Source organism: Engystomops pustulosus, chromosome 1 (assembly GCF_040894005.1).
Source record: "Engystomops pustulosus chromosome 1, aEngPut4.maternal, whole genome shotgun sequence".
NCBI classification, from domain to species: Eukaryota; Metazoa; Chordata; class Amphibia; order Anura; family Leptodactylidae; genus Engystomops; species Engystomops pustulosus.
The window spans coordinates 251,112,583-251,135,480 of NC_092411.1; the positions used below are offsets into that span (position 1 = coordinate 251,112,583).

The 22,898-nt window shown below is 38.2% G+C and overlaps 1 protein-coding gene across 5 annotated transcripts in view; it reads left to right on the forward strand.

Moving 5' to 3' along the window:
• The window catches only part of LNX1 (ligand of numb-protein X 1), a 152,934-nt gene that overhangs the window by 89,321 nt on the left and 40,715 nt on the right, over nucleotides 1-22,898 (forward strand). For 4 of the 5 annotated variants that reach the window (XM_072124320.1, XM_072124313.1, XM_072124304.1 and 1 more), the window contains 3 exons: nucleotides 266-468; nucleotides 4,943-5,314; nucleotides 20,549-20,683. In XM_072124320.1, coding sequence (XP_071980421.1) covers nucleotides 266-468; nucleotides 4,943-5,314; nucleotides 20,549-20,683 — 710 coding nt within the window. The remainder of the gene's footprint in view (nucleotides 1-265; nucleotides 469-4,942; nucleotides 5,315-20,548; nucleotides 20,684-22,898) is intronic. The other variant, XM_072124326.1, reaches the window with a different exon arrangement.

Here is a 22,898-nt window from a genome sequence, read left to right on the forward strand (position 1 = left end):
CAACATCAATTTTTATTGCTTAGATGTAACTTGGGAGGGTAAATGGAAAGAACCAACAACCCGAGAGGTCAGGTGGATCCTGGAGGGGATATCTAGCTCATAGCTTAGACAATTATTTAAAAGGAATCCCTCACTTTCTTTCTGAGGAGAACCTAAGATGTAAACTCTCATTCTTTACTTTATTGTTATATAAAGATAACATTATGAATATGGTTACATAGCTAAAAATATTCCTAAAATTGATGATCATTTTATTTATTTTCAGTACTGCCAAGTTTGTCCCACCTTATTCCAGATGGAGAAATCACTTGTATTAAAATCAATCGCTCAGATCCAAGTGAATGTCTTGGCGTCAGGATTGTGGGTGGGAATGAGACTCCTCTGACCCAGATCATCATACAACACATCTACCAAGATGGGGTCATTGCTCGAGATGGGAGACTTCTTCCAGGAGACATGATCTTGAAGGTAAACTATATTTGTAGGTTCAATTTCCAAGTAACAACAGAAAGTTGTTGTACTGGCCACAGGTCATAACTAGGAGAGGCTGGGCCGCATAGCAGATTTCTGAATTGGGCCCCCCTTCCCACTTAAAACAATATAAATTATATCCTCACATAAACACACATTAATATATTTATAACAAACCACACATACATGCATACAGCATATACACACATGTAGCATATACACATAACATATACACACATAAATACAATACCATATACAGACATACAGCATAAACACCCACATACAGAATACACTTAAAACACACCTAATATCCCAGATGCCGGGGCTCCCTCGCACTGTGGGCACCATAAGGCTGCTACCACTGTCTTCCTGCATGAACCTCTGAGCCATAGTAAAAATATGCCTAAGGCCACCACTTTATAACATTATTGCTTTCAATTTCTTAAGACACGTACAGTAATATTGGGGAACATGAATGAATAAATTTGTAGTTAGAGGACTGTAGAAGTCAGTAGAGAAAAGAAACTATGGGACATGTGGTTAAAAAGCACATACTTTTCCTAATAAATACCTGGAATTACTTTCGAGTAAAATTCCACTCATGGCCTCTTGATACATTTGTTTTCCTTTTTTCTTTTTCCGTTTCTTAATGTTTTGGTTGCTCTCAACTGCTACACCTGGGGAGATTCCCCTAGGCCAGTGGTGGCAAACCTTTTAGAGACCGAGTGCCCAAACTACAACAAAGACCCGCTTATTTATCGCAAAGTGCCAACACAGAAATTTAATTTGTGATTTATACTCCCTTCTCTGTCACAGTTTTCATTGATACCAGCACTCTGAGGACACCAATAAAGCAGAAAATAGTCCCAGGTAGAGCTGTCACTTTAAAATAGCTCTGTGCACAGCAAGTCCTGGGCTGTCTGGGACTGCAGGAAGATACCTGGAGTCCTCTCTGGTGATGGCCTGAGTGCCCACAGAAAAGGCTCTGAGTGCCACCTCTGGCACCAGTGCCATAGGTTCGCCATCACTGCCCTAGGCCGTACTTTAGTTACTTATTTACTGGATTTACATATACTCATCCCAGTTTCCCTATTTTGTGGCAAGATTTAGAACATCAATTTTTAGAAACATTTGGGTAAGCCTAAAAGTAAGAATCATGATTTTAGATCATATGTATAAAAGATTCCATCAAGGTTTTGGGGTTGTTTTGACAACAAGAATATTATTTTTGGAATAAAATGGCTAACTGGAAGGTGTAGATCCTATTAAAGTGAGTGGTACGGTATTTGTCAGTCCCCTTTAGAATCATCATAAAAAAAGGCACAGCCAACTTCTATCTATCTTTTAGGGGACCCCAAAATGATAACTTACTAATGATATGGGGCAGATTAGACCAATTTAGAGTTGGTCTAAAGTTTTACATGACATATATTTGGTGTATAAGAAAAGGTTTTGGCATATTCTATAAACAGTATAAACACCAATAAAATCTGAAGACTCACTGCATGTATCCTCCTGCATATTTGGTGCATTTAAAGATTGTCTAAGCTTGTGCTAAATAAATTGGCACCATTGATACATCTAGGTTTCCATTCCAGATCAATTAATAACACCTATACAAAAAAAAAATATCTGGTACCTTTGTATCTTGGTGTCATTTCTCCATTATGTTTAGACATTTCTGGTTAATAAGATTCCAGGCTTCAGTTTTAATGTACTATTCTTTGAAGTTAATGAACAATTTCTACATTATGGACACATCCAGATTAACATATTGGTTCTCTATAGCCAACATCATGTCCTTTATTGTGTGCTTCTGTTTTGACCTGTTTTGGACATGCCCAAATGTAATGTAATTTAAAAATCTGAAGATTTTGTACTTTATAGAGGATTAGGAACAGTTGTGTTATATATTGAGGACCGTAAAATGCTGACGGTGTATCTTTACAGTGTTCCTCTCCTGTGGTATATGGTGTACTGGTTTTTGGCTATGTATCTGGAATTAGGGGGATATGTCTGTGTAGTGTTATACATTGTATGAGACTTCAGTGTCTGCATCTACAAGGAACAATGTTAGCTTCATTTTTATTGCTATTAGATCCAGACACTCTTTCTCCACGTGCCTGGGGTTTCTTGTCTTAAATATTGAAAAGATCATCTATCTGTGAACCAGAATGTCTGGTACTATCTGCCCTTTTATCCAACTTTTTAAAATTACTCTTGTAAAAATGGGCATCCAAAATGTTACAATAGATTAGCATGAGTTTTTTGTTTTTCCTAAGTGCAAATAATATTCAATAAATGCCTGTATATACCGTACAAATATTTCATACCACCTTCTGATAACTGCTTACGCGAAAAAAGCCAGATCAAAACCTAATATCACAAGTTCATATAATACCGCTATACTTATCATAAAAATATTATACTTAGGGCTCTCTCACACTGACATTGTCTTTCTCATCTGTGAGTCTGTGATTTTCATCAAAGCCCTTCTGACCCTTTATTTTTTATTGGTGTTTTAACATTTCCGGTTTTTTTTTCAAATGTTGTCCGTGAAAAAAAAAATTTGGAACCTATCCTATTTTTTTTTCCATTCTTGCTGATCACAGAAGCCAATAGAAGTATGTGGGTCTGCAAAAAAAAAATACTGATGACAGTCCACTGATGCTGGGGAACCAGGTGTTATGTTTTCTAACCAATGTTAATAAAAATGGAACAAGTGAAGCATAATGGACGTAAAAATAAAACGGATGCGCTCATAAAACAGCAGCAGAACGGAAAACAAAATGCATCAGACACACAACACGCCAGTGTGACTCCAGCCTAAGATCAATATTTCAACCAATGACAATAGTAGTGGAAGATACTAATTCTATATGAGACTCCTACACCCACATTTTACATGCCCAAATTAATAAATAATATAATGTTCATTTAAAAATTCTTGAACAAACTTAAACAAGGCACATGCAATAAAAAATGGTGGTTATTCCAAATATTAAAGCTTAAGGGTTCCTGTTATATGGGGAAAATGGCTGTTTACGTGTATCACTTTCCATTTGGGTTTGGGATTCGGGTGCCCCCGGCATGACATGGGGTATATTGCTGTATTTGCTACTAACCAGCCAATCCGGTATATTTACACCGCTAGCAACAAACTATGACTTTGATTGGCCAGTGGTGTCCACTTCGCATATCACAGCCATGGCTAGTTGCTATGGGTGTTAATTTGCTAGATTGGCTGTTCGACAGCGAGGCACACCCAAACCTGAAATGTACAGGTCTGCTCATCTTTAATCACAGAACATAATCAGAAAATATAATTATTGTTAAAAAAATATAGTGGTGCAGTCTCATCCATTGCCATTATTATGCCAAGTGTTCTCTATAGGATGAGCGTTTATCCTTTCATGCCCGATCCTTCTTTCCCCATTCATAGTCTAACGTGTATAGCTACCTGCAATAATCATGCCACTGACTGTTCTCTTTTCCTCCATTACAATGAACTACTATCACTGCAATGTATCATACACCAGGGGATCAGACCAATAACAATCCCACTAGACAATGAGAAGTGAGTAGGAGGGATGAATAGACCAAGAAATATCCCAATCATCTTACGTCAACCACACGATGTATATTTTTACAGAAAATATTCCGTTTTGGGAGTCATTTTTGTGGTTCCAGATCAAGCTTGGAGGCAAGAACACCTGGAGATCCACACAATATATTATATTCTAAACTCATCTGAATTTATTATATTAAATCATCCAAGAAAATTCTGGGCACAGGGCTCATGTAGAACACAGCTTCCCTGAAAATCAAAGTAAGGTTCACTTTGGGTTTTCTGATAGCTTCCATGTTTTAGGATATTTCATCATTTTTTCTGTGGGATTTAAAAGCCCTATAAAAGTTATTTAATCATTCGAGTATGTGAGACATGAGCGGCTTTATATCTTTACCAAATTTGCAGACTGTTGAGATTTTCTGATACATAAGTGAGTTATAAGTGAGAGAATGACCTTGGTAATCTGCAAGTTGAACACATATGGAAAGTATGACAGCACAGGGGCAGGTGAGTGTAACATCGGGGGCTGCGAGACTTAACTGGTTAGTGTCAACTAAATATCCATGTACGTAATTAAGGTCCCTCGGCATTCACCAATCACATATTTTACAATCCTTATCAATCTATACCAAGCATCCAAAGAACTTCACCAAAGCTCACAGTGGTCAGAGGGGTCCCTCTGTAATTAAGGGTTGTCTGTAAGTTGGGTGTCCTTAGGTCGGGGACCGCCTATATAAGAATATGTACTAAAAATAATGAGATTGTAATTAGTAGTACATTCTCTGTTTATTTTGGTGTTTTGGAGTCAAGTGAGAGATCGAAATGTGTCACCGTAACAATGATGACATCATAGAGGTACCATGCCCATTGCAAAGCTCATGATTTTTCATAATCTTCCAGGTAAATGGCATGGACATCAGCAATGTGCCTCACAGCTATGCACTGAACATCCTCAGACAGCCCTGCCAGGTGCTGAAGCTTACCGTTCTCAGGGAACAGAGGTACAGATGTAGGAGCAATGGTGTCACCATAGACTCGTACTCCCCTCGGGATGACAGCATACATGTCGTGCTAAGTAAAAGCAGCCAAGATGTACAACTTGGGATAAAGCTGGTACGCAAGCGGGATGAGCCTGGAATATATATATTTAATTTACTGGAAGGAGGAGTCGCAGCTCGAGATGGTTATTTGCAGGAAAATGATCGAGTTTTGTCAATTAACGGTCATGATGTCCGAAACGGAACCCCAGAAATGGCAGCTCAACTTATACAGGTAAAGAGTCAAATATTGTAGCGTCTCGGCTATTAGATGAATAAATGTTTCATTATGTTGTTGACCAAGAAAGTGTTTTGAATTATTGAATGCAGCTTATAAGTAAAAATACTCAAGGATAAATCACTAAAAAAATACTCCAAACTCTAGCACCATTTTGCTTTTAGTTACATAATACCAATATATTGTGCAGCATCCAAACACCCGAATCTCAAGCCTCGAAATGTAACTGAGCTTTTAGTACTTGTAATAGATCTGTTCCATCTTTCAGGTCATGGCGATAAACAACGGGGAGGGAATCTTTTAAGATTAGCGTTTTGAACGCCAGTCATAATATTCTCCCCTGCACACGGTGTGCCGGATCTACAGTAGGCACAATCCCCGTCAGGTCAGACCTGTTTGGATCAGGTCTGATCTAGCAGAGTTTTCAGCTATAGGCTTTGTTCTTCTTGCAGCATGGAAGTGGGATTTTTTTTAAATTACCATTCACACGGCTGCGTAAGTTAAGCCAAATTTACAACTACACCTCTATAAGGCCATTGTAGGGTTCAAGTCTTTTAGACAAAGAAAGTCATTCTTACAGAATAGTGTCTGAAATATAAGGGACTTTTATATAACATTGAGATTCCAATGAAAGTATGACCAGGTCACTCAGGGAGCAGGGGAGAAGCTAAGGGAGTGTGGGAGGGAGGGCCATGAGTGAGCAGGGATTGGGGAGAAGATGACTTGTGCCGCTTTAACTTCCCACCCCAAGCACTACAATAATTATATTACTAACAAAGGCATTTTTTACATAAACACGCCATAGACTATTGGAACCTGCCTTTTGGTAAAAAGTAACTCCCTGGTGACAGGTTCCCTTTAAAACATGGTACATGAAACTAGGAAAAGCCCTATAAACATTGCCTTTTTTTGTCTATTTCATTGCATTTTGTTTTTCATTTTCTTGGATTTTTTTTTAAAATGCATCTTACACTGGGTCTGTATATAACATTGGAAATCTTTTTAAAGGGATATTCCCATTTGAGCAAATAAATATTTTTGTTTGAATAATAAAAAGTTATACAATTTTCCAAATCTGACCATGGTCACACAGGTGCACGGCTCGTTATAACACACAGATCTGACTCTCTATGATACTAACGAGCCGTGCACCTGGGTGACCGTGGTCAGATTTCTGTCCACTGGAAGTAAACTTTAGAAGCTTTGACAGAATGACAGCAAGCAGAGATCTAGAAAACCATGAGGAATCGATACAGAAAGTATATTTGAAAATTGTGTAGCTTTACATGCTACAAACAATAACATAAATTTGCTAAATTGGGAATACCCTTTTAAGGCCCTTTCAATATAAAAAATGTAATTCAAAGACTATTGGGCACTGGTTCAGGAGTGTCTCAAAATTTTATTTCAGCAATGTTGCACATCTCTCGGACAAATAATAATAAATCTTTGTTTATATAGTGTTGTCACCGTTTGCAGTTCTGTACAGATCATGGGGGACATATACAAATAAAATAAGAAATTACAGAGAAATAACATGGTCAGATGGAACAATAGGAATGAGGGTCTTGCTCGCAAGAGCTTACAATCTACGAGACCACTTTACTTCTACTCAAACATAGTGAAGCTAACACAAGACCCCCTACAATTTGCAGTTTGCAAAAATTGTGTCTGCCTCCAGAACACTCCACATTGCTGGTGTATATCTATCCATGTTTTCCCCCCTATTTTCTCAAGATGGACAATATTTTTGCTCTGCATGTACCGTATACAGCTAATGGAGAGCTTCTAACTGGTGCCATTGTATAGTATTATTGCATTTATCACTCGGTGATGATGGTTATACCCCCTGCTTAAAATGCAGAAGCACGAAACCAATATCTGTGCATTGTACAAAGCTTCATGTCTCATTGTGTTAATGTATCACAGATCTCTTATGTTACCCCCTCAGTGTTAAGAAATCTGCAGTGAATCATCCTGCGTGTGATGTAACCATCTGGTCATCTCTACTACTCCAGCATGTACTCCATTATAAAGACAGAGTTAGATTTATTTCTTCCATTTTACTAACCATTTAATAGCTATCAATTGTGACTCTGCCCTGTGTATTATGTGCAGCTTGTAGTTTAGTTTGTGTTTTTTGCCTTGTGTCATTTAGCGACTTAGTTTGTGTTATGGCCATTTTTAGCTAGTGTTTTTTTGCCCTTTTTTTGTTTTGGTAGTTTATTTTGTATTGCACCCTACTTTAGTCTGCGCTGTAGGTGTTGTGCAGTCTAGATGTTTAGTTTGTAGTGTTTGCTTTGTAGTTTAGGCTTGCGTTGTGTTTCATGGTGGCTTAGTTTTTGTTTCGGCTTAATGTTGCACTGTAGTAGATTAGTGAATGTTATTTGCCATGTGTCATGCAATTTGTGTTGTGGGATTTATGTTGTATAGAAGTTTGCGTTGTGGGCTGTTTTTTTTGTTTAATAGTTTGTGTCTTGTGCTTTGTGTTGTGCAGTAGTTTGTGTCTTGGGCTTTCTGTTGTGCAGTAGTTTGTGTCTTGGGCTTTGTGTTGTTTAATAGTTTGTGTCTTGAACTTTGTTTTGTATAGTAGTTTGTGTCTTGAAGTTTGTTTTGTATAGTAGTTTGAGTCTTGAGCTTTGTGTTGTGTCCTATGAAAGTTTTTGTCGCAAGGTTTGTTTTATATGACACTTTTGTGTTCAGGGTTTTGTGTTGTATGGTATATTTTTTTGTCCCGTGCTTTGTGTATTCAGTTCTTGGATTGTTTTAGTGATTTCTGTTGTTTGTATATTGTGCTGTTATCTGTAGTATATTAATTATAATATAACATGTTATTCAGCTGAACAGCTGTGACTCTTTTCGCATCTCTTCCTACATAACAAAAGCTAATCTCACTGTTATCCAAGCTCCAGGCTCCAGACTTCTTGTTTAATGCAGGATGCTTAAAGCTTTACTCCCGCCAAGGACAGGAGAGAAATGAAAGCTGGAAAACCATTGGGATCTGGTCTTCTGACACATACTCAGCAATGCAATTATAAAATTCCTTCTCTCATGAAAGCTGTCCAGAGCCAGTGACATAAAGCAGGGCCAGTGGGGCTCTCATGTAATATCTATCACTGCCATCACAACCATTCATTCTGCTCACCACTGACTCCGGCAATCTCTGACAAGTTGCCAAGAAGGCATTTGTAATTTGTTGAGCACAACACCTGAAAGTGATTATACAGCTTATATGTGGTGCCTCCTCGCAGAGTCACCGAGGTTAAGGAGGGGACAATGAGAAGATGCAGTCCTAAGAAAAAGTTTATATTGAAATGTGAATGACTTTCAGGTTTATGAGGATGTATAAACTCTACTTTATTGTTTCTTGCATATATAAAATAAATTTCCTTGTAAAAAAAAAATAAAAAATCTATTAAGGTTGCGAAACTTCAAGGAGGAACTCTCTAAGGAACGGCACGTATCACAAGATATGTCATCCTCCCAGCTGCTTTATTATGCCCCAACTGCATTTACAACTCTACAAATTTAGTCCGACTCAGCATATACTAGACAGGGGAAATTAAAATTAAAGGGGCTGTCCACATTCAGCAAAAATTTGATATGGTTGTGTAATGAGAAGGTACAAAATTTTCCAAAATACTTTTTGCATCGAGTCAACAGGGTTTCCTAGATCTCTGCTTGCTGACATTCTACAGGAAGCTTTAATGTTTACTAGTGGATATGAACCGGTCCCTGATCATGTGATGTCACACAGCTGCACGTTACTGTAACGAGCCATGCACCTGTGTGACGTCACATGACATGGATCATTTATGTATCCACAGGAAGTAAACAATGAAGCTTCCTGCAGAGATATAGAAAACAGTGAGGAATTGATACAGAAAGTATATTGGAAAATTTTACAACTTTTTATTGCAGAAACAATATCAATTTTTGCTGAATGTAGACAACCCCTTTAAGTTCTGTGCACAGACATCAGAACAACACGTAATAGATCAATAGGTTTCTTACCATGTTTACTTATGTATCTTTAGATCATGTAGTAAAAACTGTTATCCTACTTTATTAACATCTTTATTTTGGCGTTTAACATTTAATATCCGATGTGCTAGGACATGCATGCTTGTCTTCTGTGATCACTGTAGGAGGAAGGGTATTTGATTTTGCCACACTCAACAAGCATCAATAATGCTGAAATTTCAAAGTACATGCAACCCTTCTTTTCCCCAACATTTGCCATCATGTGAGCATCAAGACAACCCCATACACAGAATATCAGTCCTTCCTGCCATGGACGGCTCAAGGTTTTAGTAGGCCCCTGGGCGACAGAGCCTCATTGGGCCCCTTTTCAGTAAACTCATCTGACGACATTATAAATTCATAAAGTATTATTTTATATACAGTCCCCCCTCACCAGACACTGCCAGGCTGCTGGGGACTAAGATTCAGCCATTTGGACCCCCCTAGCAGCTCTGGACCCTGCCACTTGCCCAGGTATGCCTGGTGCTTGCACCAGCCCTGCTTCTTGCCATAATGTACTGTATATGGCCTACTTACATTTATTCCTTTTAATAGGTCAAATAAAATAACCTTCTTATGGTCGTGATACCTTTAAATGGCTAACACAGTTCATTGTCACTGTAAAAGGGATTGTCCGAGAATTGGTAAATAAAGGGATGTGGGATGCCAGGTTACCATGTTTATAAGATTATAAATAGAACTTCTTTAATACTGTCCCACAAGATCCCTAAACACCATGTGAACCAACCAAATATTTTCACAATGTCTATAATAACTATAATAATCTCCCAATGAATCTTAGATTATTCATTTACAGAGAGCCAGTAAGACTAGGAGTAACAGGTGGGGTCCAATGTGCTACTACAGGCGGTCCCCTACTTAAGAACACTCGACTTACATACGACCCCTAGTTACAAACGGACCACTGGATATTGGTAATTTATTGTACTTTAATCCTAGGCTACAATAAACAGCTGTAACAGTTATCACAGGTGTCTGTAATGAAGCTTTAATGTTAATCCTGGTTCTTATGACAATCCAACATTTTTAAAATCCAATTGTCACAGAGACCAAAAAAGTTCTGGCTGGGATTACAATGATAAAATATACAGTTCCGACTTACATACAAATTCAACTTAAGAACAAACCTACAGACCCTATCTAGTACGTAACCCGGGGATTGCCTGTACTATCAATAAAGTTGTATCACTATCTGTTCTACAAGGACTTACAACTCTTTGGTTACACATTTTCATTAGTGTTACCGTTTCTATTCAGATCATAATGTGTCATCAAATTAACATTAATATTACACAGCTGGGGTTCATTGTATCAGTGGGTTTTAATACTCTTCATTTATACCATAAAACACAACAATGCAGAACGTGACTCATAATACAATGTCACGTCCTCAACCATTCGAAATAGTCACTGTCTCACTCCAATAGGAAACATGTTTGAATAATTAACATATAATTTTTTTTTTACGGTCATTATTTTTGCAGCGGGTTGAAGCATTTTTGACCCACACATAAATCAATAATATATGGTATGGAGAGTTTTTCTTACCAGCTGATAAATCAAGAGGGGCCAGGTCTATTATATACAGATGTCTCTACATCACAACTGTAATCTCACTCTGTGGATAGGATTGAGAATATCTAAAGCACACCTACTATCATAGGATAAGGTAAAGAGATTAGGGTTTAGAAGGGAACCTACCATCAGATCTACCTTAATAGGTATATTTCTTATGGTGGGTGTTCTTTAAACAGTAAATCCATAATGAAGAGGGATGCTATATTCTGGAAATTGAGAGCAAAGTATAAGGAATGACCTAGCCAGCCATTACAAAGTAAGCCAGGCATCTCGGTACAAACGTAAGAATATATTTTATCTGCATCTTTAAGATGCATATACGATTGGTTAAGAGATGCAAGGTTCTCAGAAACATTGCACTGTGTTAAGCGTAGCTTTTCTGTGCAGCATAATACAATGCATATCCACTGCAAATGTTGATTTTGTAGCATGTCAAATTTTTGACAGGCTTCAGAGCTAAACTCTCCCAGAATTCCCTGCCCTATGTTCAGAGCAGGTTCAGAGTAGGAACTGTATAGTAATCTGATGATGTGTTAAATTATTTAACTAATGGATGGATGCAATAAATTAGGGCATTTCTAACATACCTGTTATATTGTTTGTCATCGAAGAAAAACAACAGCCCTTGAACTGGTAACCATTAATCATAGCTATTCAGTACAGAACTGTGACTAACATCCAGATTGCATAAAGAGCGTGACATGCTTTACATGATAGGCGCCGTGTGGGATTCCTATGCTATAGCTTTAGTCTTAGTAAAGTCAGACACAATGGAGGCTCTCTTTATGCTATTGTTTTCTTTTTCGTTACCCTCACTTGACCCGTCCTAGTAATCTATGCAGCTAATACTTGTTTACATTGCTTTTATGTGGTCATTAAGGAAGGGATCTGTTCCAATAATATGTGCACAGTAATATGGAGTGACATCAGGAACAGACTATAAAGCAATATAAAAACAGCACAAACCCATTATATGAAATGAATTACTTTATTGTTGTGTGATAATAATTACTTTATTTATATAGCGCACACAGATTACGCAGCACTACACAGAGTTTTGCCAAATTGCTCCCTGTCCCCAATGGGGCTCACAATCTAATCAACCTACCAGTATGTTTTAGAAACTATATCGCAAATCACTGGACATGGAACAGAAACAATCCCGGCACTTATCCACAGATTCAGAAAGCGTGGCTTTATAAAATCTTCTTATTGAAAGTAGAAAATTAAAAATAGAACACGTATCCAAAGAGAGCAACAGACGGACCTGTTACGCCTTATTCATGGTCTCAATATGTTTTAGAGTGAGGGAGTAAACCGGAGGACCCGGAGGAAACCCACGCAAACACGGAGAGAACATACAAACTCTTTGCAGATGTTTTCCCTGGGACTTGAACCCAGGTTCCCAGTACTGCAAGGCTATAATTCTAACCACTAAGCCACCAACATATTTACTTATTATGAAATGTAAATATGTAAGTAATGTATGAGTAAAATAATTTTATGTGCTCAGTATAGATCTAACAAGCCCATATGATGAAGGTGTTTTCTGTCTATTATCAATTCTGGTGGCCATAGTAAAAATAGTGTTTATTACTAATATATATGACATGCAAAGTTCTTTTACAAAGTTTAAAAAATCTTAAAACATATGTTCAACGTAAAACTATGTAATTTTCCTTTAATATATAGATATATAGTCTGTTCCAGAAGTTACTATGTACTACAGAACTATTAGAGCAAATTTCTTCCCTAGTGACCACATAAAAGCAATATAAACAGACAATAGCTGCATATACTAATATGACAAGTCAACTGAGGCTAATAAAAAGAAAACCATAGCAGAAGAGATAATAATAATAATAATAATCTTTATATAGCACCATTATATTCTGTAGCGCTTCACAAATCATAGGGGACATATACAAATATAATATTACATTACAAAGAACAAAGTGTCATATGGAAAAATAGGAGTGAGGGCCCTGATCACAAGAGCTTACACTCTATGTTTTATGATGGACGTTACCATATTCTGTGAAGATGGCCACATTGAACAAGCTGTTATATACCTTTGTATTTGACAGTCCAACTGAACCACCCAGTGGACCCCAGTTTATCACAATTTACACTATTCTACAAGCATATCTGCGATGTGGAAATTAGATTATTGACCCCCATTGGGGACGAGGACTAATCTAAGTAATAGTAACCAGCCTACAGAACTACGGTACAAAAAATGATTGTCGCCCACTTCTGTGTTACTTCTTTTCTTATTACAATCAGAAACGTTTTTTTTTAAAAAGGAGGCCAAGACAGTAGCGAATAAATAAATGTAATAAATTTGAGCAAATTATACAGTATTATCTTGTGTAATTACACTTAAACCTTACGTCCTATTAATAGCCAGCAATTTGATATAGTTTCATATTTCATCTAGTTGCCATGGGGAGTCACCTTCTGTATAACCTACTATTTTGTATTGGACACTAAAGCCTGTGTGGTTCTCTGAATCTATTGATCTCTGCTCTAAATCAGATTAGTATAATGCATGCGCCTGAAGAATCACACAGACACCCACAGTCTTTATGGAGATTTTTGTAACTGACTATGCTGGGTTGTGATTGGCTCATCCTTATATGGTCATGTTTCCTCAGGTGCGCATTCACACCACATATCATGTGTAATGATGAGAAGACCCGAGCTAGCAATGATCAGACCCATGTCGAACACTGCAGTCAGAAGCCTAGGTTAGGGGTAGGGTTTGGCTCATCCCCTTCTACACACACCATTTAAAACCAAAGTCACTGGGGGCATTTAAATGTAGACAGGACATGAGCACCACCCACATGGCGTCTTCTCAGTTTTGCCAGCAGAAAAAGTCAATAACCCAGCACCAATTGTGGGTGTTAAAGGAAATGTACTATTAAAAAATCCTGGCTGTGTTTTTTGCTAAGCTTGAGACGCCGGGATCACCTAGAAAAGAGAGATATAAAAGGCAGCACAGAGTGCGGGAACAAGATGTCCGGGGCTCCGGGCTGCTTACTATGCACATCCCCTTCGTAACATCACATTTACTCTCCAACATAGGAGAGGGAGGCATCTATCACATTTGAGGCGTGAATTCATGCCTCTCGCGTGACATCACCATGCTGGGAGAGGGAGGTGCCGGGGCATGCATAATTAGCAGCCCGGAACAGCAGACATCTTGTCCCCACTCTTCGAGCTGCTCATCATAGGTTTCTTTTCTAGGTGATCCCAGTGTTTCGAGCTTAAAGCAAAAACACCAGGATCAAGATGAAGTGGAGCGTAGTTGGTGTATGTAGGATTTTTTAAAATTTTTTTAAATGGTTGATTTCCTTTAATTAGCTGGGTTGGAGTTCGGTCCATTGGAGACCCAACTATATGATATGTGCACATCTGTTTTACATGGTGGTTGACAAAGAGATTACACTATCCAAGATACTTGAAGAGATGGTGTCTCTCCAAGGTCATTACAAAGTTACAACCCCTTCTTGAATAGCTTAATTAGAAAATCAATTCATATCCATAACACTATTATGACACAATAAATAGAGTAGTGATCCTAGTTACTATAAAAAACCCCTTTATACCTTCCATACTTCACACACTGGACAAACATGGTATTTCCCATCACTTTTAAAAGGCCTTTTACCCTTCGCCATCTTTATGAAGGATGAGCTGTCATTTTGATCAACCAGGTGCTGTGGAAATCTCCAGCCGCTCCTACCATATTAAATTACAACTTGATGATTTCCTTGAAGCTTTATGTATTTTTACTAGATGAGAGTCTGGCAGGAGATATGTAACATGAGTCGGTCTCCTTGCAGCTAAGTCATAGAAGCTCTTAATCACCGATAGGTTAAAGTTCCCCATCACTACGGATTGCCTGTACAGCCTAGGTAATAGCCGACACAAAATGGACCGATAAATCACCTGCTTATGGTGTCACTATACTTGGTCAATGATTCAAGGTCTGTGAACATGATTGAATAATCCACTGATCTTATTTCATATGTAAAAGTCTACATTTTACTGAATTATTTAATAATTAAATCCATTGGAAAGACAATTTGTCAGATCATATTTCAGACATAAAAGTAAAAAAAACTACTTGATCGTTATTTAGGATTTACATATGGCACAATGCATCCATACCTCTTATTGTTATAGTATATTGTACACTGTAGCAGCTTGTCTCAATGACCTATGTTTTCTCACCAACACTTTTAGACTTCACCTCCTTAAGACATTTTCATATATTTTTACTCTACATCTTAAGTACATCTACATGTTTGTCAGCCTGACCATGGGTCTGCTTTCCCAAACTCATAGATTGCTAGATGAGGTCAGTAGAATCACAGTCAGGTCAGGACACTCATCTGTAACGTGGATGCAAAATTACACCTGTCATACCTTAGGACTCAATCAGTTGAACGTTGTCATTCCATGGATTGCTGACCATTCAATTGCTGGATTTCGCAGAACAACCACAGTTCCAAAGTAAAGACTCAAAGCATCAGAGTGACACATGATGCAAGGAGTCCCTTGCACCCTCCGAAACAGCAGCTCCAAAGTAAAGACTCAAAGCATCAGAGTGACACATGATGCAAGGAGTCCCTTCCTCCCTCCAGAACAGCAGCTCCAAAGTGTAATCGTGTTGGGATTCCTTGAAATCGTCTCCTGTTCATGGCATTGTGGTCAGTCCATGAAATTCAACCGGTGTGTGGTGCCTGATTCATGGACCAACCAAAGCAGTGTGTTTTTTTTAAAACTAAAACTGGCCTAAGGTGTTGTTCAATGAATAAAACTTCCTACCCATCCACCTGATCAGTCCTATATACTTTAGGGCTGACTGGTTGAGAGCTGTAATATCTCCTATAATTTAAGAGCAGAATGCATAGGCAACCATCACTACATTCAAAGCAGGACATGAGATCAGACTCTTATCACCTATACTGTGAATGGCTGACAAGCTGTAATAAAATAAAAATATACAGCAAATATAAGAACAATTTTTGAACAAACAGTCACCCATGCAAAATAGCGCCACTGAACCGTCGTTCTGACAATAATTTAGTCCAGAGACCAGAAGTTTGGTTTAAGTTTCTTCGCAAAATATTTAATTTCTGAAATTGGATAAGAACGAATTGCACTCTTTTAAGTCAGACTAAACTTATTCAAATGTTGTTTTTTGGCTCAGTGGCTGTAGTTTTCCCTCTTTGTGATCCTCAAGAGACATCTTAAATTATGGGCTAGATGTTTGAAAAACTGACTAAAAATATAAACTCTGCTACGGGGCAGTGCACCTTAAAGTCGGCCACCGGGCTGAGACACAGATTGCCTTTGAATCTGCTTGTTTGTCTAAACTTTTAGGGTCAGCTCATGATAGATTGCTTACATTCACATCACTTTGCTTACGCCAGAGTGCATTAGTGTATGGAGTGGGCACACTTTAGTCAGATGTGGCCGATTATATCACAGGGATTGTGAAGAGTCAACTATTGGACAGAAGACATTTGTTTTCTGACAAATAAACGCACTTCATTTCACAACAGTCCTCAACAAGTTATCACGTACAGTCCTCACGTCAAACTCACTCAGGTTTAGATGTATAAATCCATTTTAGACACAATGTAAATATGTGAGATCAGATATACACATCTATATCCATATCCTTCATCTTTAATAGAATCTGTCTCCATATTCAGAAGTTTATGGAGAGAGAAGGGGTGGGGGAGCACACTGCAGGTTACTTGGTGATTTATTGCTTTGTGCTAGAGAATTATGTTACAAAACACATAAGAACATGTTATTTACTAAGTAAGGCTACATTCACACTACAGTATGGGGGACGTATATACGGCCGACGTATATACGGCCGATATACGTCCCCCATACACTTCTATGGGCTCACGGCCCTGTATGGGAGCGGTACGGTGCAGCACACGTGCGGCACCGTACCGCTCCGTAGCCCGGCGGAAAGATAGGACATGTCCTATCTTTCCCCGTATTACGGCGCCGTGCGCCATTAATTCCTATGGAGAGGGGCGGGGGTGAGCTGCGCTCACCTCCTCCTCCTCTCCCCGCGCTGCCGTGTGCCCGCCGTACTACGGTGCGGCGGGCTCACGGCAGTGTGAATTTAGCCTAAAGCAGAGTTTGCCAGTTGCAGTAGATGTGTCTCTTCCAGCTCCTCCTGAACATGTTATTTACTAAGTAAAGCAGAGTTTGCCAGTTGCAGTAGATGTGCCTCTTCCAGCTCCTCCTCCTCTCCCTACACTTCTATATTAGGAGCAACTGTTAAGGAAAGAAAAAGAAAAGGGCACAAAAATACTCCTAGAAACAAAACTTCTTTCACCATTTGTCAGGTCCCTGACTTGTATATTTGTTAATTAATACTTTTTCTCTTATGTACAATAATAATAACAAATCTTTATATATAGCGCCTTCATATTCCGTAGCGCTTTACTCAATGGGGACATATATAATAACCTGGTCAGATGTAACAATAAGAGTTTACATGATAGATAGGTAGATATGGGGGTATGCTTTAAGGGGGCGATTTATCATTAGTCCTATGTAGCTTCTTGGTGTATAATTGTTGCCAATTTTGCGCAAACATCATTTTTGTGGGTTTTTTTAGCGAGAAAAAAACGCAACTCTAAAGTCAGGCAATGGTGGAAAAAATAAGAGTGTGCAATACCGCATTTATCAACTGAGAATTTTCAAAAGAACGCAAATTTAATTGCAAAACTTCACCACATGGGAGGGGGTGTATGTGGATACATTGCTACTACAAGGGGAAGTTTTTGCTCAATTTTATGTCCTGTGCAAAAACATCGCAAAAAGGAAGAAATTGAGCAGATGTTAAACATACATGCGACTGGTGCAGTCTATTTGTACACACAGCTGATTGTTCCATATGACTGTTTGTGCTCAGCTCCTTCCTTCTAAAATCAACTTTAAAAATGATGCTATTGAACCTGAAGGGCTCCTGGGGGTTCCAGATTCACATGCTGTTACACTGTGCCAGAGGGCTTCTCCCCTCCCACTGTGTGCTGAAATGTCCTCTGCTGCTGTGATATTACATCAGGCAGAAGGAGAGGGAAGTACTTAGCTTAAAAGTTGATTTTAGTAGGAAAGAGGCCATGGTTTACAAATATAAGATGATTACCAAGTAAGTGCCCCTGGTTTATCATGATTGATTTTGATGGTAGATTTCCTTTATGCGTGCATATACATCATATTTTTATCTAAAAAAAAATGTATCTTACAAAACCCCTTTTAAGGTTATATCCAATACACATTAAAGTCATAATGCTCATTTTGCTTGTTTTCTTGATCAACAATATATTCATACTGCTATCCCCATGTTCCATATTCTGCTGCGCATGTGTTGTAAAGATCTACTTTCCTGTTTTTGCTTTGGCTTCCAAAACCAATCATATTTAGTTTTGCTTGCTAATGAATGAAGAAGTATGTTTTCCTTTATGCAAATTTGCTAAAGAAATGAGGTACTTATAGTAGATGTTGTCATGCCAACTAAATTATTTAATGTATGCTCGATCTTGTGTGTGGGGTACTGGTAAATGAATGCCATTAGATAGATGGTTACAGAGTGGCAGAACTGTATGTTAACCCTTACACGGTACTGACATTGCTGCAGTCTGATTTTCTGTGTATTTGATCTAGGTACTAAATACACGTAACAAAATTCCCAAAAATATGTATCTGATCCCTTTCCCTCCTTCCATTTAGGAATTCTTTATTTACATGTTCAATTATTGTGAGTAGAATATGAGATTCTCATATTCTCATAATCATATAATGGGATTTGGTTCTTCTTTATTCAGATGACAATAGTCATCATTTTCATGATCAATGTGGCCATTACTAATCCTTTTGTATCTCATAATATATAATTGAGCGAGACGAGAAAAGTATTATGAAACATACAAAAATGTTGCACTCCGAGGGTTTGGCTACTAAAACAAACCTATACCAGCATGATGACCATAACATCCTAATAAACCACTGGCAGCAGGACTCAAAACTTCCTGTAAAGTCCTGTGTCCTGCTGACATCCGCTGGTTAGAGATGTAGTCATTACAGTCATAACCGTTATAACTCCCATATGATTGGTCGGAGCGTGTGTGAATGTCCATCTAATCACTGACAGTAGTTATCACAGAGGGGTGTACACACAGTAATGTCTTCACAGCCGCCCATCAGCCAGATGCCAGCAGGGCATGGAGCGGATCAGGTGACCTTATTGTCTCGGCTACTACACAGAGGTTTTGTTAATGTTTTGGATAAGTGGAAACCCCTTTTAAAAGCAAATAATTTACCAAATTATTTCCTATCATATAACAAATCTGGATGATCTTTTCTTAGAACATTACATTGGTCCATTCACAAGTCCTTAAAATGAATACATTAAAAGACAATTGGGTGTTACCAGCTGGGGATCTGTCCTATACAGTGTCACTGTCCAATCAGTGCTGACAATGGGGACACACCTGTAACAGTATTGTCCAGTTGTAAATTTGTTTTAAGGACAAATATGAGAAATATGAGGAATGGCATAGAAAAAGAGCCTCAGAATTGTAATTTTGGAAATTTGTTAAAACACACCCGTCAGGAAAGATGATCTTCTTAAAGGAAACCTACCATGAGATCTACTTCTGATGGTAGATTCCTCCTGCCTCTGCCCTAATCTGTAATTTAATAATCCTGGAACATAACCTAACTTGTTAAAAACTTTATTCAGTAATATGTAAATTACCTGCAGAGGCTTCTGGGGTGTGTACTAGCCTGGCCTGGCACTAGGGGGTAAGGCTACTCCACGCCCCAGTAGCCTCTGCAGTTAATTTACATATTACTAAAATACAGTTTTTAACAAGTTAGGTTCCGGGATTATTAAATTACAGATTAGGACAGAGGCAGGAGGAATCTATCATCACATCTAATTCTATTGGTGGTTTCCTTTAAAATTGTATATCTACCTCAGCCCATCTGTTGTTGCCAGATGGAAACATTTTGATGGTTTTGGTGTAGCCTGACTAGACTAGAGCCCCCACAGATGTGCCTTATGTACCGCTGTGAAGGAAGCTTTGGAATATAGAGAACACATATGTATTTCATATATTGGTCATTTTGCTATGTATATGTCAGCATGATACATGACAGCCAAAAATGGTCACTTCATCGTAATTTAGAGAACCAAAAACCAAAGATTCACATTCAATATTTTTCTGAATTGATGAACCTGAAGTTCTTTGCTGCCAAATAAAACCCCAAGAGAAATGTCATCAACCAACCAGGAGATGGGAGATCTTGAAGTGTACTGAAATATAACTATTAATACAAAGATATTCTCAATTATACATAATGATCATTAATTGCCATGACACTGTCCTTTTTTTCTTTTTTTTTTTGACTTTGAGCGCAGGATCATTGATATGTTAACCCCTTCCCTCCTACAGCGATGCCTAATGTGTAGATGAATTGAGCTAAATCATAACTTCTCTGATCTTGTTGCTGTCTGGAGCAGCAAAACAGCATTGACCTCTGTCTTTCATCACACAGGCCAGCGAGGAAGGGGTTTACTTTGTTGTTTCACGACAGACCAGACACCAGACCCCTGATATCTTACAGGAGGCAGGATGGCATAACAACAGCAGCCCTCCATCATGCCCCAGTGAGAGAAACCAGTTTAACAAGGTATTTCATTCATACTTCTGGAAATATATCCATCTCATGTTATCATGTTTATCAGAATACAGTGCTGTCTATGTACGTAGCATGGCAATGTGATGGTTAACATGAAGTGTCACAATCATAATGTCTGCATTGATGGCTGGAAGGAGTATACAGGCTGGAAGGAGAAATGAAAGAGTTGTAGTTTTTTGAAAGAGCACCACTCTTGTGTATAGGTTGGGTCTGGTATTGCAGCTCTGGTGCTTTCTGATCACATTCTTTTACTTTAATATTCATGACAATGTTACCAAGGAATTCTTTAGGAAGTGTAACCATGGAAATTTGAATCAGACTTTAGTGGATGAGGGCAGAACCTCAATGATATCACTGTCTACCAAGCAGAATATATTGACTGCCTCCTGAAAGTTCACCTACAATAGTCCTCTATCATATGCCGGAGTACTACATAATGTTTTATTAGCATTTCACAGATTGGGAAAGTTTGAAAACAGGAATATTGTGGGATGGCACAATGACAGGGGTAACAGGATACGTGCAGATAAGAGATGAGCAAATCTATTTGGTGACTTGTAGATAGACAGAGATGAATCCAAATCTTTTCTGATTTGCTTTAGATGAATCTTTCAAAGTGGCAGCTAAACTAATACTATAATTCATCCCAGAGCTTAGGGAGGGAGGACAGGCAAAGGATTTTTTTAAAGAATTGTACACAAATTAACTAAACAAGATGGATACTTTTATATTTTTAAAACAAGTTGTGTTTTAGATAATGACAATTAGAACAGTATTGGTTCTGATCTATTTGATTCTGACCCAAACCGATTCTTTTGAAAAACATGAAAAACCTTCTACGAAATGATTTGCTCATCTCTAGTGTTGGATAGAGGATACATTATAGTTAAGTGCCCTCATATACATTTTACACATTTTGGATCCAGCATCTGCAGCTTATGTCTCTGCTTAATGAACTTTCCTAATAATACTTTTTCATATGTAGAAAGTCATTAGGAAAAATGATCCCTTTAGTAGCGATAGCATTCCCATAATAAATGTCAATGGCCTTATGGCTTCCTGTATGGCCTGTCAGCAGACACAGCCTGTTTTACAACCATGTCTGCAACTCCGGTGACAGAAACCAGGCTGCATTCTGCAGTTTGGACCTACAGGGCATCTACAGCGGATCTAAATCTCCAGAGCACTGCAGTATTGTGAGGTCACAGCTACGAAGAGGAGAAAGTCCAACAATAACGTTCTACTAATATTATAGAATTACTATTAATTCAATTTCCCAATACACAGCGAGAACAAACTTAGGTGCATTGCCTGTTAATGCAATGCACACCATAGTCTAAGAGCAGAATTTCCCATTTTCTCTTAAATTCCCTTAAAATATCAGACTACCGCAATACACTGTAGTCAGATGAAGCCTTTTAATATTAGTGGGACACCCAACCATCTAACAAGTAGGATGGCATCATGTGATAAATGGATGGGGCATGCCCCATCCATTTGTATCCAGAAGAGATAAACCACTGGTCTGGTCTGGTATTGGCATGTTCTCCTCTCTCCATTCTAAAGATATACACATATGAGCGTCAATTACACTTTACATATTCTAGATCGCTAGCGCCATCTAGTCTTTTTCAGTATCTTCAGTATAGTTCTGTAGGGTGACAAATCCTGAAAATAACTCTGGCTTTATACAACTCATTTACACCTCCCACTTCCTGCTGAAGTTCTAACAACCTAAACTTACCAATCTATTTTTATTGTCCGAGTTTGTGCCCTAAGTATCTGAAGACCAATATTCCTTATTCACCGATGGTAGCAGAATAAATTTGGGCAGAAATGGAACACCAGGCATGGGTCCAACCCAACTTATCATGGAACCATTTACCACTCAAACCTGAAATAATGTGTCATGGTAATAACATGTAACATGTATGTACATTTTCCATGTAACATGTATGTACTGTAATGTGAAATATCTTATGCTGTATGATAACACTATCTTGAAGGAAAGTTCTGTTACACTTATACTAACACAAGTGTTTGTTTATTTAGTAATTAATATTTCTTCCTAGGCTTTCCCTATTCTTGGTAAGTATGGAGTTATATCCTGTGTGATGGATGCTTCTACCCTCTAACTTGTTATGCTTGGCAGAGAACTAAAACACAGATAAAATACAATCTATACTAGTCAGTCAACATAACAGCA